The sequence below is a fragment of the Eschscholzia californica genome, unplaced genomic scaffold (assembly GCF_041429995.1).
Source record: "Eschscholzia californica isolate CP2 unplaced genomic scaffold, dmEscCali1.0.p SCAF_1, whole genome shotgun sequence".
NCBI classification, from domain to species: domain Eukaryota; kingdom Viridiplantae; phylum Streptophyta; class Magnoliopsida; order Ranunculales; family Papaveraceae; genus Eschscholzia; species Eschscholzia californica.
Genome location: NW_028238198.1, coordinates 706,963 through 723,877, shown reverse-complemented (window position 1 = coordinate 723,877; position 16,915 = coordinate 706,963). Strand labels below are relative to the sequence as shown.

The 16,915-nt window shown below is 36.5% G+C and overlaps 4 protein-coding genes across 5 annotated transcripts; 2 read left to right on the top strand and 2 right to left on the bottom strand.

Moving 5' to 3' along the window:
• The first annotated feature begins 551 nt into the window (after positions 1 to 551).
• Positions 552 to 4,701, top strand: LOC147562896 (CCT motif family protein). The gene is made up of 3 exons (XM_086632219.1): positions 552 to 3,121; positions 3,756 to 4,034; positions 4,517 to 4,701. Exons 1-3 carry the CDS (start codon positions 2,273 to 2,275, stop codon positions 4,538 to 4,540), a joined length of 1,152 nt encoding a protein of 383 aa, XP_086488345.1. The 5' UTR covers positions 552 to 2,272; the 3' UTR covers positions 4,541 to 4,701.
• Positions 4,469 to 5,678, bottom strand: LOC147562895 (BAG family molecular chaperone regulator 3-like). The gene is made up of 2 exons (XM_086632227.1): positions 5,412 to 5,678; positions 4,469 to 5,291 (listed from the first exon to the last, which is right to left on the bottom strand). Exons 1-2 carry the CDS (start codon positions 5,665 to 5,667, stop codon positions 5,068 to 5,070), a joined length of 480 nt encoding a protein of 159 aa, XP_086488353.1. The 5' UTR covers positions 5,668 to 5,678; the 3' UTR covers positions 4,469 to 5,067.
• A 1,953-nt stretch (positions 5,679 to 7,631) lies between these two features.
• LOC147562894 (protein LOW PHOTOSYNTHETIC EFFICIENCY 1, chloroplastic-like) lies at positions 7,632 to 10,454 on the top strand. Its single transcript, XM_086632211.1, has one exon. The coding sequence runs from the start codon at positions 7,940 to 7,942 to the stop codon at positions 10,136 to 10,138; it is 2,199 nt and encodes a 732-aa protein (XP_086488337.1). The 5' UTR covers positions 7,632 to 7,939; the 3' UTR covers positions 10,139 to 10,454.
• Positions 10,455 to 10,587: 133 nt separating this feature from the next.
• On the bottom strand, positions 10,588 to 16,610 carry LOC147562893 (uncharacterized). 2 transcript variants are annotated; one of them, XM_086632205.1, is made up of 6 exons: positions 16,539 to 16,588; positions 16,287 to 16,500; positions 15,323 to 15,390; positions 12,250 to 15,220; positions 11,634 to 11,688; positions 10,588 to 11,152 (listed from the first exon to the last, which is right to left on the bottom strand). In XM_086632205.1, the coding sequence occupies exons 2-6, from the start codon at positions 16,396 to 16,398 to the stop codon at positions 11,017 to 11,019; spliced, it is 3,342 nt and encodes a 1,113-aa protein (XP_086488331.1). In that variant the 5' UTR covers positions 16,399 to 16,500; positions 16,539 to 16,588; the 3' UTR covers positions 10,588 to 11,016. The 2 variants fall into 2 exon arrangements, with proteins under 2 accessions (XP_086488331.1, XP_086488325.1); XM_086632199.1 differs by having other exon boundaries at positions 16,287 to 16,610.
• Between the last annotated feature and the right edge of the window lie 305 nt (positions 16,611 to 16,915).

Genomic DNA, 16,915 nt, shown 5'->3' with positions numbered 1-16,915 from the left:
ACTACCAAAAGATACCATTTTAGCCAGCCAAGCATTGATTCCACAATAGACTAATATTATGGAGGGTCCTAACTCATACTCCACGGTGAATCCTATAGAACCACTTAGCTATGGTGGTCCATGCTTGTGTGATAACAACTAAACAAAATTTGTGGTGGTGTATCATATCGTATTGACATCTCTTCATTTTTTTTCTTCTTTGACATATTTTGGGTTAACCTTAGTTTCAACCAGTTTAACTCACCTTTAATTCTTTATTCTGAAGAACTATAATAAGATCAAAAATTTAATCCCGATTGACCTCTTTATTTAAATCTTAAGAGTGACTCAATCGTCTATTCTCTATAGGCCTACCCATGTAGGTTGTAGTGTTGTAGTGGAACATAACAAGAGCCTAAACATCAAAAGCATGACAATTTTGTCATTTAAACATACATTGCTTGGTTTGGGTTGGTAGGTATGATGTGGCTATTATTTCACTAAGAAAAGAATCTTGAATCCTATTGAAACTACTTAACTTGGACCCCCTCAAATTTCATTTCCACTTTTCTATCACAAGCAACCAACTCTTTACCAAATTCAACATCAAATGGCAACAATAACAACAACTGCAGCTACAATTTCCATGCTCAATCCAAATTGTTTGAACATTATCAACCTTTAACCCAATTTCAAACCCATCTCTCTTTTAATCCTTACAAGTTATCGTCTTCACTAACCAGAACAGCTATCGCCAGTGCCATCTTCTCGGCCCTGAGTTCTTCCGATGCAGCATTTGCAGCACGACAAATTGCGGAGATTGCCGAAGGCGACAGTTGTGCCACATTACTTCTATAGTTCCAGCAGAATGAGGAGTTCAAATGGAGTTAGGTGAGACTTGGTGTTGGGCTGGTTGATTCATCCCTTATTTTTACACCATCTGCTTCAGGGGTTCACTTCTGTTTGGTTGGTTCTTTACAATATTCTTCAACCAGCTCTTAACCAACTCAACAGGATGAAGATCTAAGTAATTAACATATCCTTCTATTGGGTTATGATATTAGGTAGGATCCATGTATGTACAATTATTGCCCAATTAATATAACTCTCACATGAAGATAATCATGCTTAATATCTGTGTTAATTATATGGCTTTTTTTCTTGGTTATTTGAGTGCATTTTTATATGAGCAAGCTGAGAAGAGGCTTATTGTTCTAACCTGTGAAGCTTAGGCCAGTATCCAAGTGGGTTGGGCTCTCTGTTGATAGATTAGGCTTATTTCACATAATTGAACCTTCCCAAAATATTAACAAAAGGAATGAAATAGTCTCACTCTCACATAGTTTGGGAGAGCATCCCGAATTTGGGCTATAAGTTCATGGTCAAATTTAGAAAGTGTCAAGGACTTTCGGGTGATTTTGTGAAGCTGCCAAAAACAAAATTTTGTACCCATATACTTAGATTTGGTGTAAATAACGAAGATAAAATCTATAACTGTTGTAACTTGGAGCGTTAAAAAAAATATTTGTGATATGCAACATATGTCAGGAGAATGTCTATTTTCCTTGGGTTTCAGTGGAATACCTAACAAGAAGGTGGAAGTATTGGAGTTAATCAAGCCCAAGTTGTAGAACAACAAAGTCTTATATATAGAGATTTGAGATAACTCCTATGTTGGCAGTAAGAACGTTCGAACACTTCTGATGTTAAGTTAAAGACACCCAAAATGCGGTGTTTAACTTGGGCTCATGGGATGGCTCATGGAAGAATACCCAAGTGAGATGGGTGCCCACTTCACTGAATAAAGCACATGATTCGTCTAACTATTTTTATTATTATTGAAGGTCAATGCCCTTAGAGATATGTCTAGAATATTGTAGAGTTACCAAACCCGTGAATCTCTTTAAACAAAAAGCGACCACAAATGACAAACCCATGACCTTTTTAGGCGTATAGTACCACAGTGACCAATTAATGCCCTAAATCAATACAAAAACCCTTACCTATACACACACATAGAAGAAGAAGATGATGAAATGAAATCTGGATAACAAAACAATCCATGAAATCCTCCAATTGAACCACACCATGTGTCACTTTTACTAGATTAGATTTGATCATGACATCCTTTGTCCTTTTTTCTAATCACAGTCCCACCTAAAAAAAGGTTATCACTTTTTCATCAATTCATCTACCCTTTTTCTCCTCCTCCTCCTTCTTCATGTTTGAGAATCTCATATTGAGAGAAGAGAGAGACAAACCAATCAATTAGCAGCCTAAAGAGAGAGTTTCAATGAGTTCCAACAAGAAAATCAAAACTAAAAAGAGTAATACTAGTTCATGTAATCCTCAAAAGGTTCCTTCTTTGAAGAAGAAAAAGAAGTATATTCGTCGGCAAAAGACCAAGACCAGAACCAAAACCAAACCGCATAAATATGTAAGTCTTCGCGAAGTAGAACTATTGGAGTCTTCTATATCTCAAGATTCGAAAGAGATAATGAAGAAGGATGATCAAGACAATAATCATCAATTAGATTTGTTTCCACTACACCCACAAAATCTAATTGAAGAAAAAGAAGATCAAGATCATCAAGATAACATCATGGTAGACTTCTTTAATAACACATATGGAGGAGAAACATTGAATAGTCTTCTATGGGGTGGTGGTAACAATGATAATAGTACCCATGATGAGAAATGTTCATCTAATCATCAAGAAGATTCATATTTATCGCCTTCGATAACTTATCGTCATGACGGGGAAGGAGGAGAGAGTAGTGATTTGATGAGAAGTGCTTTGAGACATAGAGAGAGGGAGAAGGATGGGAATGAAGATCATGAAGAAGAAAAGGAGGAGAAATGGGTAAGTTATGAGGAAGTACTAGTGATTGAAAATAACAAGAAGAAGAAGAAGAAGGAATCAATGGAGGAAGAAGTTATGAGTGGTAGTAGGTTATTCAACTCTCAAGATCAAAAACAGAGTATGAAAAGAGTGTTGTCATTGAAACTTGATTATGAGGAGGTAATGAATGCTTGGTCTGATAAAGGTTCATTCTACATTAATGGAGGAGGAGGAGGAGGAGGAGATCATTTCTCCTCTCAGTTCCAGATTGTCCCTGACATCCTTCATCTTCATGACAATGTAAGTTTGTATCTCTTAATATGTTTTTAAGATTAGGAATTAATTAACCTTTCACCTAATCAGTAGAGATATTATACCCGTCGAATTCCATTCAGGGTATGTGTCATGTCACGATCTAGAAAAAGGAAAGAAAGTAAAACACTTCCTACAACTGTTCTCTCTCCAAATCTAGACCGGACACATATGCCGATAGAAATTCGGACGGAACATGCACCGAGCATACTCTCATTTTTCTTACCTAATTTTATGATGGCCTTGGTTTAAAATCATGTTTTTATATATATTTATAATTTGGTGTTTTTTAGTTGTTGCAAGATGTAGATTTGGTGTCTCTGTACATATATTGTGCAAATTTGTATACAAACGAAAGTAAATTAGGGAGATATAACGCAATAAGGATGAATTTGTGCCAATATTAATCTGTGCAAATTTTAACAGAGAGACAAAGCCTTTTAATAAGAGCGAATTTGTGTAAATTTTGAACAGGAACGTGAAGCCGTTTAGTAAGTACATATTATATATCTTTCAACAACAAAAAAAATACATATTGTAGATCTCAACTTCAATGAAGAAAATTAAGGGCTTGAACATATAATTCATACTTGATATTCATAAATAGTTGATGGGGATGCAGGTGAGGGGAGATTCATCAGGTGGAAGTTCATTGTGGAGGGTACCATCGTCCGAGGAGGGAAGTTGCAGCACTGCGGGGATGGATGCAGTTGACGGAGCAAGTGCTGGTGGTGGTGATGTTCATGATGAATACGGGGAGGGGATGACGACGATGATGAAGATGGTGGAGAGAGAGGCGAGGGTTTTAAGATACAAAGAGAAAAGACAAAGCAGACTATTTTCTAAACGGATCCGATATCAAGTTCGGAAGCTTAATGCTGAGAAACGCCCTCGTCTAAAGGTTCATTTTTTCTTTAAGTTATTTTTTCCTCATATTGGTACAAGTATACACTTTTGTGTACACCTATTGCATTGCCCTTAAACATCCGAAAATTATATCTAGAACTTCATACTCTTTCAATAAAGTTAAAATTGCCCTTCGTCTTATTAGTCACATAGGTACGCGATGCACGAGGGTTTATGCACAAGTATACTTTAAACATTTTTGTATTTTCTTCCCCCGTGACATTTTTTGTTTAATTGCGCCTTGAGGACACAAGGACAACGTTGAAGATGTAAGCCCACAAATATTGTAGTTTGGGCTTTACAAAGCCCAACTAAATTGTAAAATCTCCTATACATACATGCCATTAGAACGATAAAGGCACCCAGCCAATGTACTTGCTTGCCCTAGTATTTAAGTTTTGTAAGAGTTTTAGCCAAAGGTTGATTACATTTGTTATTTTTTGAACTAATTTTGCTTTTTTTCCCCGATTTTTGCAGGGTCGGTTCGTGAAGAGGGATTAATTAAGAGTAATACAAGAAATAGTTTAATATTACTAGTTCAATCTGAAATTGGCAATCCCACAACCTTATGTGATCCGTTCTTTATTGTGATTTTGCACTTTTACATTATTTATATTGGATAATGGTCCTCGTGAATATGAAAATAAAGTCTATTTTATATAGTTATGTATCTATAATTTGTTTAGCAACACAAAAATTTTAGGGTTGATTCAGTAGAAAAATCTTTGATTTATTCTTATGAAATTAAAACAGTAAACCGATAGTATAATAGTTCTTATAAATGTACATTTTTCGTAACATTGTTACTCAACATCATTGGCCCAGTAAGGGACATAAAAAGCCTTTCAACAAAAAGAAAGGGACATAAAAAGCTACAAGTAAATAATATCATTAAAATAACCAACCCATTAGCTAGCTTACACATTTTTATTAAACAAGAAACATTAGATTATTAATTAATTGGTTAATTAACAAGCTTGATGATGGTTAGTTGTAAGAAAAGGGAAAACTAAGTAATGATAATTATTTTATACACTAATTGTGAAACAAGAATTTGTAATTTGTTTGTTATTTCTTGAGATTAATTTCATATATTTGATTGCTGGATCTTCTAACATCAACATTTTATCCATATTCTTAACCCCAACCATATGCAAATAATCACTATCTTCTCTTTCTTTCCCTTTGAACAATATTCTCTGTTCTTTTGGTTCTAAGCTTGTTACCATTGATAATATCATCTTCAATTCTCCTGAAAAATCAAATCAAAATGTTTTTTTGATCAATACCCATTAAAATTTGATGCATATAAACTTTGAAATTGAGCTTGAATTTGAGAAGAAAAATGGAAATTTATGATTTGGGTACTTACCAAATGTTGAAGTTGCTTCAATGGAGATATCATGAGATTTAGTAATAGTTGAGATTTTAAGAGTGATTATTTCTCCTTCATCACTTTCTCCATTTTCTCTTTTTTGAACAAGCATTCCTCCTGGTCGGAGTTCCCATTTTATTTCACTTGCTCCGGTGGGGTTGCATCCTTTTCCGGCGACCTCATTACCACTAATTTTACTCACTTTGGAGCTGCTCTTGCTGAATCTCTTTGATCTAAACTTCATCAACATCATCTTCTCTCTCTCTCTCTAAACTCTCTCTTTCTCTCTCTAGGTAGTAAAGAGTTAAGGAGAGGTAAGTGTTTATATAGAAGTTGAGAACATGAGACAGAGAGAATAATGGAGGAGATTTATGAAATTTGCGAGAATATTTTTTTTTTTAATATGGGGATTCACAGAGTATTCAGCCCATAAGGCTAGATAATTAAGGCTTTGTTAAGGTAGAATATTTTATTTAATATAGGGGGTTATACACTTATATATATCTTCTCTAAAGTCCATCTAATCGTAGATCTATCTTATATAACAAAGTTTAATACACTTTGGATTTCCATTTTCATGGGATCGAATTTGAGACTTCCTGTTACGTGTTGGGAGTGAATGTTTAATCACTACACCAAGAACTAGAAGTTGTGGACTATGCTTGTCCTGTTAATGCGAGAATTTTTCTATCTGAATACAACCAATTAAAGTAGTATTATAGGCATAACAACATAGATTAATCTCACTTTTAAGTGTTAAAATAATCTTTTGAGAGTGGTAATCTATCCATTAATCGGCCGTTCTTATCCTGTTTGGTATCAACTCATGTGGGCTGCTGGATTACAAAATTAAAATTCAATAACAAATAAAAGAAAATTTGGTAAATCAGTAAATGTGGGTTTGGGCATGTTGTTAAAAAACCCAACCTAGTGTGTCTAAAATCCAACAAGATTTTGTACAATTTTACACCCAAATATTGGATTTGTGTTGGATTCACAAAATAAAGCCAGCTAATAAGAGATTTATAAACATCATTAAGCTACTTGTATAAAAATATTTCTACATTATGGGGGTTCTAAGCTAATTTTAAAAATGAAAATCACTAAAAATCAAAAGAGTTTCTCAAAAAGACAAAAGAGATCTTTAGTTAGGATCTTAAAAATGAATCTACTCTATTACACATAAATAATATTATAAAATCTTATTTGATATCTTATGATCTTTTCATTTTCCCCATAAATATAGAATTATTAGTTAATAATTTCATTGAAGAAGAAGAAGGGTGTGTGTGTATATATATATATAATGAATATGAAGTTAACAATAACAGAGGCATGCCCAAACAAAACCAATAAACGAGATTGATATTTCACGTGTTCTTTTGATATGTTTGTCTCTTCATTATTTTTCCTCGTATAATTTCATTACAAATATCTATGGTATTAGGCGGAATCAGAATCAATGGCAGAATAGATGGTACAAAAGATTAAAAATTTATTGACCAGAATCCTAGTATTCCTTTAATGACATCCTTGTATTACTCCCATATTGATGAGGCATCAAAAGCTAAAGATCTCTTGAATCAAATCCCCATGTTTAAAACCCCTTATGGTTTGGCATTGAGTGAGGGTCAACTTCTCACTATCTTTGACTTGTCACACTCTCAAATCGACCAACTTAACTTACTAGACAAAATATATCGTTAGCGGTTTCTGATATACGATACTAAGTTATCAAATCGACTAACTTAGTAGACTAAAGAATCGTTAGCAGCTTTTGATCTAGGATACTAAGTCATGGAGTCCAAATATGTACTTGTCCCATCATAAAACCACAATTTTGTCATAACACGATAAAATGTAAAGAAGAGAGACCATCTCGGGGGGAATTTCGAAATGCTAAAGAAAATGTGGAGAAATGAAAAAGTTTAAAAGATGAAGAATTAATGATACTTGGGCCTATTTAGGATTAGAATATAGTATCAAAAAGTTGGTTTTCTAAGTTAAAACTAGCCTATTAAGTATTAAGTGAAGTAGCCCAAGCCCATAAATGACCTCCCTAAGACCCACATAGATATATGGGCTTACTATGTTGGGTTTCTAACTCAAATGAAACATATGGGCTGGACTAGCCCACACCCGCATGGGTAATCCATTTTTTTCTAAACGGGTTGTCACAAGAGTTCTTATCTATAATCTCCCTCCCTCTTTAAACCTTTCATTCCCAATTGAATGGCTGCTACCTAAACCCCAATACTTCAATCTCTTCCCAAACTTCAGTAAACAACTCCAAACTTTGATTAATTCTTCCTTCCAAATTTCATCATATCCAAAGGTAAGAAACTCATGTCACCTCCTGTATAACTAACTGATGAACCCTCAAATATCAATCATAAAGAGATCATTTTTCAGTTGTGATTTATTGATGTTGAATCTATCTTGAGTAAATAATTTTCATTTTTATTGATCTCGAATGGGTTTTTTCATGGTGGGTTTTTGTTTTCATATTTGAATATCATCTCAAAATGCAAGCTGGAAGTGTCTTGCCTGCCACAGGGGACTGTTTTACAGTAACCCACTTAAAGCTTAACCTAGGTATTTCAAGAACAAGGAGTAAATTTAGTTGTAGTAGTAGTTCAAAATTTGATTCAAGATATGGGTTTTTCTCAGAGTACCCAAAACTGAAATTTGTACTTATTTGTGAACCAAAGAGAGATTCTTCTTGTTCATCTATTCCCTTGGCTTTGGCATTGGAAGAAGAAGCAATAGGTAATAGAATTGTCGAAGAAGATTCGATTTTGAGAGATGGGTTGTCTGGGAAATATGATGGTGGGGAAGTTGGTTCTGTAAGTATGGATGATGTGATAGTTGAGAAGCAAGTCGAAATTGGAGGAAAAGAAGAAACTTGTAAAAATGGAAATGAGTGTTGTGATGATCAGAGTAAAAGGATTGATGTTCGAGCATTAGGGGCGAGTTTACAGTTTGCTAAAACTGCCGATGATGTTGAACAAGTTCTTGAGAACTTGGAGGAGGAAGAACTTCCACTTAATATTTATTCGTCTATTATTAGAAGTTTTGGGATAGAGAAGAAAATAGAGCCGGCAATGGCTATATTTGAGTGGCTCAAGAGAAAGAGAAAAGAGACCGATAACTCGATTGGACCTAACCTTTTCATTTACAATAGTGTTCTTGGTGCACTGAAACATTCTGAACAGTTTGGGTTTTTGGAAGAAGTCGTGAGAGATATGAAAGAAGATGGTATAGTTCCAAATGTTATAACTTACAACACTTTAATGGCAATTTGTTTAGAACAAGGACAGGCAGAGGAAGCACTTAACGTTCTCGAAGAAATGCAGAAGAAGGGTTTATCTCTGTCCCCAGTGTCATATTCAACAGCATTGTTAGCTTATCGAAGAATGGAGGACGCAAATGGTGCTCTGAAGTTCTATGTTGATGTCAGAGAGAAGTATCAGAAAGGGGAGATGGGAAATAATATGGATGAAGATTGGGAGGGTGAGATTGTTAAGCTTGAGAGATTTGTAGTTCGAATTTGCTATCAAGTGATGAGGCGGTGGCTCGTTAAGGGGGTTCGTTTGAATACCAAGATTTTGAAGCTTCTTATGGAAATGGATTATGCAGGGTTAAGGCCCGGAAGGGTAGACCATGAGAAACTTGTATGGGCTTGCACACTAGAAGGCCATCACGTTGTAGCGAAGGAGTTGTATACTAGAATACGAGAAAGGGAACCAGAGATTAGTTTATCTGTCTGCAACCACGTAATTTGGTTGTTGGGGAAGGCGAAAAAGTGGTGGGCGGCTTTAGAGATATACGAAGACTTACTGGATAAAGGGCCAAAACCTAATAACCTATCAAATGAACTGATAACTTCTCACTTCGGTGTTCTATTAACTGCAGCTAGGAAGAGAGGGATTTGGAGATGGGGTGTTAGGTTGCTTAACAAGATGGAAGATAAAGGCTTAAAACCAGGAAGTAGAGAGTGGAATGCAGTTCTTGTAGCTTGTTCCAAAGCAGCAGAAACTTCAGCTGCAGTTCAGATTTTTCACAGAATGGTCGAAAATGGCGAAAAACCCACAATTATCTCCTACGGGGCATTGCTCAGTGCTCTTGAGAAAGGAAAACTCTACGAAGATGCAATTCGGGTATGGGAACATATGATTAAGATAGGTATTAAACCGAACTTATACGCTTATACGATTATGGCCTCAGTTTATATTGGTCAAGGAAAGTCCGACACAGTTGAGTCTATAATGAAAGAGATGGTCAAGTCAGGGATTGATCCCACTGTTGTTACGTTTAATGCGATTATAAGTGGGTGTGCACGAAATGGTATGGGAAGTACTGCTTTCGAGTGGTTCCACCGAATGAAAGATTGGGATATATCACCAAATGAAATAACGTATGAGATGCTTATTGAAGCTCTAGCAAGAGATGCTAAACCGAGACTAGCTTACGAGTTGTATTTGAGAGCTCTCAATGAAGAGTTAATTCTGTCTTCGAAGGCTTATGATGCTGTTGTAGAATCTGCTAACCATTATGGTGCAACGATAGACGTAATGAACTTAGGACCTAGGCCCTTAGAGAAGAAGAAACAGGTCAAGGATCGGAAGAATCTGTCGAAATTCTGTGACTTGGCTGATGTTCCTAGAAGAAGTAAACCATTTGATAGAGAAGAACTTCATGCTTCACAAGGGAGACAAGAGTAAAACGGTGTGAACATTTTTGCAACGGAAATTCTTACGGACGGCTCACGCGTTTTGCCCGTGCAAAGGTTGGAGATTCTGAACTCAAGTTTCATTTGCACTACATCTTTCCGTGCCGAAAAGAACTCAAACTAGTACAGATGAAGACTAGCCGAAGTCTGTAGTTTCTTATGAATTTGAAATGTAAATTGTGTAAAACCACAGGAAATGGTGAATATAACAATGTTTCGCAGAATTTTCGGCCCTTATCTTGCTCTTTGCCTTTAGGAGTATGTTGTTGATGTACCTTAAAATAGCTTCAAGAAGATGTTTCTGCCCATCATTAGGTTTTATTTTTGTTTCATTTTTTCTCAAAAGTTCATCGGAGTTACCGAAAGAGAGAATGAGTACACTAACGACTGAGAAAGGTGCAAAAATATCATTTAAGAGAACATAACAGAGAGAAAATACAGTGTTTGGAACTAGTAATTTTCATTACTGATGTTCAAATCTTTAAGTCCTAACATTCAAGGAAAAAATATATATATTCCCCCATTACAACAAAATTTGGGAGTTAAAACTCATTTCAAACAACTACAATTCTCAAAAACAAACCTATTGAGTACTAATTTCAGTACACTTTCACTACTTGCAAACTGTATCCGAAAATGTTAGTAGATTGTCTTCCTTATCCTACTAGGAAACCCAAAATGAACAGTACAAAAGAACAAGGGTAAGAATTGCTTCGACGAAACCTCCACGAGAACTAGTGTCTCTTCTGGTGTATTGAGATACTGGAGAAATATTGAGACCTGCCTCCAATACCTCCAAAATGGTGCATTGATGATTTGAAAATTGAATGAAACACAAGATGCAGGGAAACCACAAATGGGTATTTCCTGTTAATCCTGAGTATCCAGAACAAAATCGATAGGTCGGCTTTCAGTGTCGTCGTTTTGGGACTGAGAAGCAGTGAACTTTGCCTTCTTGTAGCTCCTTGAGCTTCTAAGGAGAAAATCCAGACTCATGTTCTTAGATCTGCGTAAGGGAATACCAAAACTTAGATGTTTCAATCTTACAACTTATGTCTACTACTATCTTGCACGTAAAGATTGTATAGTACATTATAGACCATCAATCATCTTCCCCTAAAAATGAGAAAATTTTAGGGCTTATTGTTGTGTTGGTACTTGTAGAATGGAGCTGCTATCAAACTACAGACATGTACAATATCTTTACAGTTTTGGTCTTTTGGTTGAACCAATCAGGCATAGTTTCCATACAAAGGAGAAGCGAAGTGTTCGCAGATTTAGTGCGTCGATTGTAAATTTGCCTGTACTCGGTCCAACCAAATATGTGTTTGTTTTCCTAACACAGGCAAAAGATGAGCATTACTTGAAAATGCTCACGAGATCATGGGTCATTCTAACATGTGCCCTAATGTCACATGTTAATTATGATTTGGAACTAGAATGTGTAAGAATATATCCAAAAAGTTAAAGTGAAAAAGAGAACTTACTGCGACTTTGTTAGATCACTGCCACCATTATCCTTCCTCTTACCCATGTAAGATCCTGTAACAAATTCTAAAAACAATCAGAAAAGAGAAAGACGTCTGTGGGAGACGAAATATTTGGCCTTACCAGATAACATAGACAACTTTCTTAACAAAAAAAAAAAAAAAGATAACATAGACAACTTGTTATGGATGCTCCATGCTAAAGAATAAATGAAAACGAGTTACGATGCATGAAGGCTCTCGAAATACTTGTCACAGTATCAAGATTATTAAGAGAGTTGCTAATTAGTAGGTCTCGTAAGAAACTATAGCAACACACCATCAGTCCTCCATGTAAGGAGTGACCCCTGACAAAGGGAGAACACAACCAATAAGACTAGGAGATGCGAGATTAACATGACCAGCTCAAAACAGTCTAGTGTATATGGGAATATACGGGATATATACATGGGTATGGGTGTATAAATACAAACATATATATTTATATATATATTCAGCTTATATTTCTAATTGGCTTGTGGACTATGATTCAAAAGAACTATTGAGATCTGAGAAGGGTTTAATAGACCATCAGTGTCATAGATATGCATTTAATTAACCAAAAGACAGTAATTACCGTTTCCCACTGAATCCAGATCGACGTCATCCTCCCCTTCAGAAGATTCAGATGAGGGTGAATTATATGAAGGAGTTCTGGTGCTGGCCTCTGAATTGTTTACTTCACCTTCATCTTGAGAAGTTTCTGCGCTACTGTCCTCAAAAATCGTCTTTGAGGTGGCTAACAAACTCTTCTTCTTTTTCAAGTTGTTCACAACTTCCCCCATTTGGTTACCTTTCTTTGCTATTACACGATCACGGGTAGCTAGTGATTGGACGTCATGATGTCCTTTATTTTTGTGAACTCTTCTAACTGAACTACCAGTATCGGAGCTTGAATCTGCCCTGGCTGCACTGTTATCCTTCAAAGAAGGCTTAGTGTTGGCTCTATAAGAACTTTTTGGATAGGGAGGTACAGGGGCAGCAGTAACAGATGCATTGACCACCTTCGTCCTTGGCAGGGACTCAACCCTATCCTGAGATGGGTGTTTAGTTCGCTCTTCCTTTGATAGAGATACTTGAACTGATAAAGTCCGCTTCTGTTTCTGTGCTCGGTTTTCACTTGAATTAACAGTCTCCTGTTCATCAAGTGTGGACCCCACAGAGTACTCACTAACCTTTTTTATTTTTTTAACAGCTTTGAGCTTCTTACTTGGTTTTCTAATTTGAGCATCTTCCTCCACAAGCCCTTTGACTGGAGCCACAGCTTCAGGTTTGCGCACTTTAGGTACGAAGTACTTGACGAAGTTGATCTCATCACCTTCATTACTAGTAGCATCCTTGCCCATGTGGCTATTAGCTTTATCTGTTGAGGTTTCTTCTCGAGGTCTTTCAACAACTCTATATTCAGGAGGATTAGATGGAACTTGTGAAGACACATCATTCACAGGATTTTGATGCCGGGGAGATTCAGGGGCAGTCTTACTCTCTACTCTGTCATCTGACGAAGCCGCGCATACATTTTTCAAACTTGGCTTCTGCAAGTTGGAATTCTTTTTCTTCTTTTCTAATGGACCAAAAACCTCTTTTTTGCTTCCATCACTTGAAGATGTGAGATCTTCTGAAGTAGAATACGAAGTGTCTCCAGTCTTTTTAACTTTATCGTCACTAGGATCGACAGTCCCTTGAGCGGTTTGAGTTAGCTGCATAGCTTTCTCAGGCTGAGATCTTACAGTAAAGATATCACCTTTTTTTACTCCAGAATCTGAGACATTTACTGTCGCATCGGAGGTCTCCGTTTTCTTCAACTTCTTCCTTTTAGAAGTATTATTCAGAGCCTTCACATCTCGAGAAGCATCCAATGACTTAAGAGTTACCGTATCTTTGTTGATTATTTGTTTCTCAGACCTATCAGCTGCATTATTCTTAAACACTTGCGAAGAGTTTATTTTAGGATCTCCAACCACTGTCTCCGCCTTTTCAGCCTTATCTATCTTATCATCTTCAACATTGGCAATGCCACAGCCACGATCATCGATTCTCAAACCAGCTTTTTTGGTTCGAGGCAAGAGGGTGTCCTTTTTCTGAGTTTCATGAATAAGATTATCACCGTCTGGAGCCTTGGATGCTTTCTTTGATTTCTTTTTTGATTTCTCACCGAGCTTCCCCGTTTTCGTTGCTATATCTTTAAAGTTCATTTCTGCATCATTCTGAACTGCTGAGGGTATTAGCTCACGATCTCCACTTGGTGGTAACACCTTCTCTTTCTTTTCAGTTTTATCAGACAGAGAAGTGCCAATGAGAGCATCATCTCGGACAACTGTGTCAGTCAAAAGCAAAATGTTTGCATTGGGGTTACCAGATTCTTGAACTGAAGACAAATTGAGGCTCTTTACATTTCCAACCTTAACTTTCTTCACCCTTTTAGGTTTTCTCACTCCAGATGCCACTGCTTGTTCTGCAACATCTGCTTCATAACCCATCTTGGTTCCAAAATCTTTATTCTTTTCCACAGCCAAATGAGAATCTACGTCAACATTATCAACAACTGAAAGCTCCGCAGGCACACAATGAGGGGCAACCATTAATGAGCCCGGGGCTGTAATCCCTTCCCTCGTTTCTTGCATTGAAATATCATGCATTTCCTTGCCCGAAAATACACTAACATTTCCACGATCCATACTCTTGACAGTTTTATCAGAAGCTGTTTCTGCTTCAAATATTTTTCCCACATCTCTCTCATTGTGTTCCGATGCTTGCTTTGGACTATCTTGCCTATTACTCTCTTTTAATGATTTCTTTTTCTTTGTTCTCTTATTACCTAAACCTTCCAACGGTGCTATTGATAACCCTGCATTTGTAATCTTTTGTTGATCCTCCAAAGATTTCTCAAGAAATATATTATTCGATTGAGATTCCCCAATTTTCCTGTCAGTCTCACATTCCTCCTCAGGAACAGGATCAGTTTGCAAAGCTTCTCCTGCAGATTTCTCAGGAAAAGAATTGTCTGGTTTGGATGTCTCTTTCTTAGAATCCAAAAGTCCAGCAACATTTCCTTTATAAAGATCCTCCTTTGAGGTGAAACTTTTTTTATCTAAAATTCTCTTATCTACTCTACGTTTTTTCTTCAGAGCAGATTCTTGTTCTAGCGCCGATTCATCTTTCTCGTGTTCAGTATCTATTTCCAGGACTTCGTTTGTCTTCATAACCAGATCATTTTTCTTCGGTTTCCCAGATATTGTTCTCTTATCCGAGAGCACAAATGTTTTATCATTTTTAGGATCAATAATTTTTCTTCCTGCGTCCAACGAAGCAGATAGTTCTCCATTCTTACTTCCATGAGAAACCTGACCCTCAAGAGTGATTACTTTGTTCAAATTAATTTCATTCCCACCATCAATGGTAGGTTCTAAGCGTAAAAGATTTTCTGTTGGCACGACTAGGCCTGAAGCAGCATCAACATAAAGAAACCAAGTGTTGTTAACCCCATTGAAGGCACATTTCACAATCATAGAATCAGAAAGATGGTAAAAGCATGATCTCCGTTTAACCTGTTAGAATTAGAAGATTAGATGTTTCGTGTCAAGGAAGAAAAAGAATAATAATGTTTTTAAAGTTCATAACATATCCATTCCACGATTTTCGCGACGTACCTTTACCGATTGAACAGTGATCTCCCCAATTACCGGAAAACAGCGACAGTGTTCAAAAAGAATTTTCTCTGCGCAAAAAAATTCACAACAGTTTAAAAATAAACATGAAAACACAAAGTAAAACAAGTGTTAAGCAGAACACAAGCTTGCATGAAAATATATGACAGAAAATAGAAATCATCCCTTGCATAACCCCAACTAGTTCTCGTTTTTGGCACAAACACCATCAAAGCAACAATTCAATTTTAGACGGTAGCGTCGTCTCTGATGAAGGCGCAGTCCTTGATCTCATGACAATGACGGAAAATAGAATTCATCACTTATATAAACCCAAACTAGTCCTCCTTTTTGGAGGAGATTAACATCAAATATTCAAATCAACAATTCAATATTTAGACTGTAATGCCCCATGCTTTAACAGTTATCGGTATTGTCCCCGCTTTTGACACCTAATCCAAAACCCAAGCGGTATGGGGTTTTTTCCTGGCAAAGATTCCACCAGACCACCCAAAAGGCTTCGACGCCCACTAAACTTGACTGCTTGAGCATGCACCTATAAACCAGGTGCTCCCCCAAACAATGTGAACTATCACATAGACTGCCTAAAAAGTTGAATCCATCAAATTGGAAGTTCAAATTTCAAACCATAAGGCTTCAGCTCCGAACACACAAACAAATCCTCTCGTATAAGAAATCTTTTGAATATTTGAAACCATGAAAAAAATCAATAAGATCAGTTGTTTATACTCAAAACCCTAATTCTAACTCAAATGCAGAAGATTAAGTATACACATAACCAATTATATACTCTTCTAAGACATCCAAATATCAAAATAACGAGATATCAAGACATTAACAATTAAATGTTATTTGGAGAATCATACTGAAAGTAGAACATAAACAAAGAAAACCCTAGAAATAACGAAGATTAACACGTAAACAAGTTTGAAATTAAAGAAATTACGTTTGAGATGAAGGACTGTGTCTTCATCAGAGACGGTGATGACGAGATGAGTATCGAGATTTGTGTTTATGAAGATAGCATGAGATCGGGAAGATAAATTTCCTTCCGCCATTGAAGATGAAAGGAAGAAAGTTTTCTGAGACGGCAGAAGCCAGATTGTGCCCTTGGGTGAAATTCGCACCGCTTAGGTTTTCCCGCACAAATGAGAAAGTATCTAGTGTACAGGAGGAGTACAATGATAACTCCGGCCACCGAGCTTTTGCTTCGACAAATATTTGCTGACGCTTTGCTCGGGCAATGACGGAAATGCATTATGAAACCATCATTTTGGGTTAATTCCATTTTGGCCCCTTAAAGATGACTAACTCATTAAAATGGCCCCCTAAAGATGACCAGCTTCCAATTTAGCCTCCTTTTTCTAGGGGTATTCATTTAGTATCCGAACAGACCAATTCAATCCAATCCAAACGGATTTGGACGGTTTGGGGACCGATCCAATAGTGATCCGGATTGGTTCGGATGTTAAAATGACAAAATCGAGCGGTTTGGATCGATTTATGGATTTGGTTGACGGATTACCGAACAAACTATTTATTGTTATTTTTTAATATATTATATATATAAATATA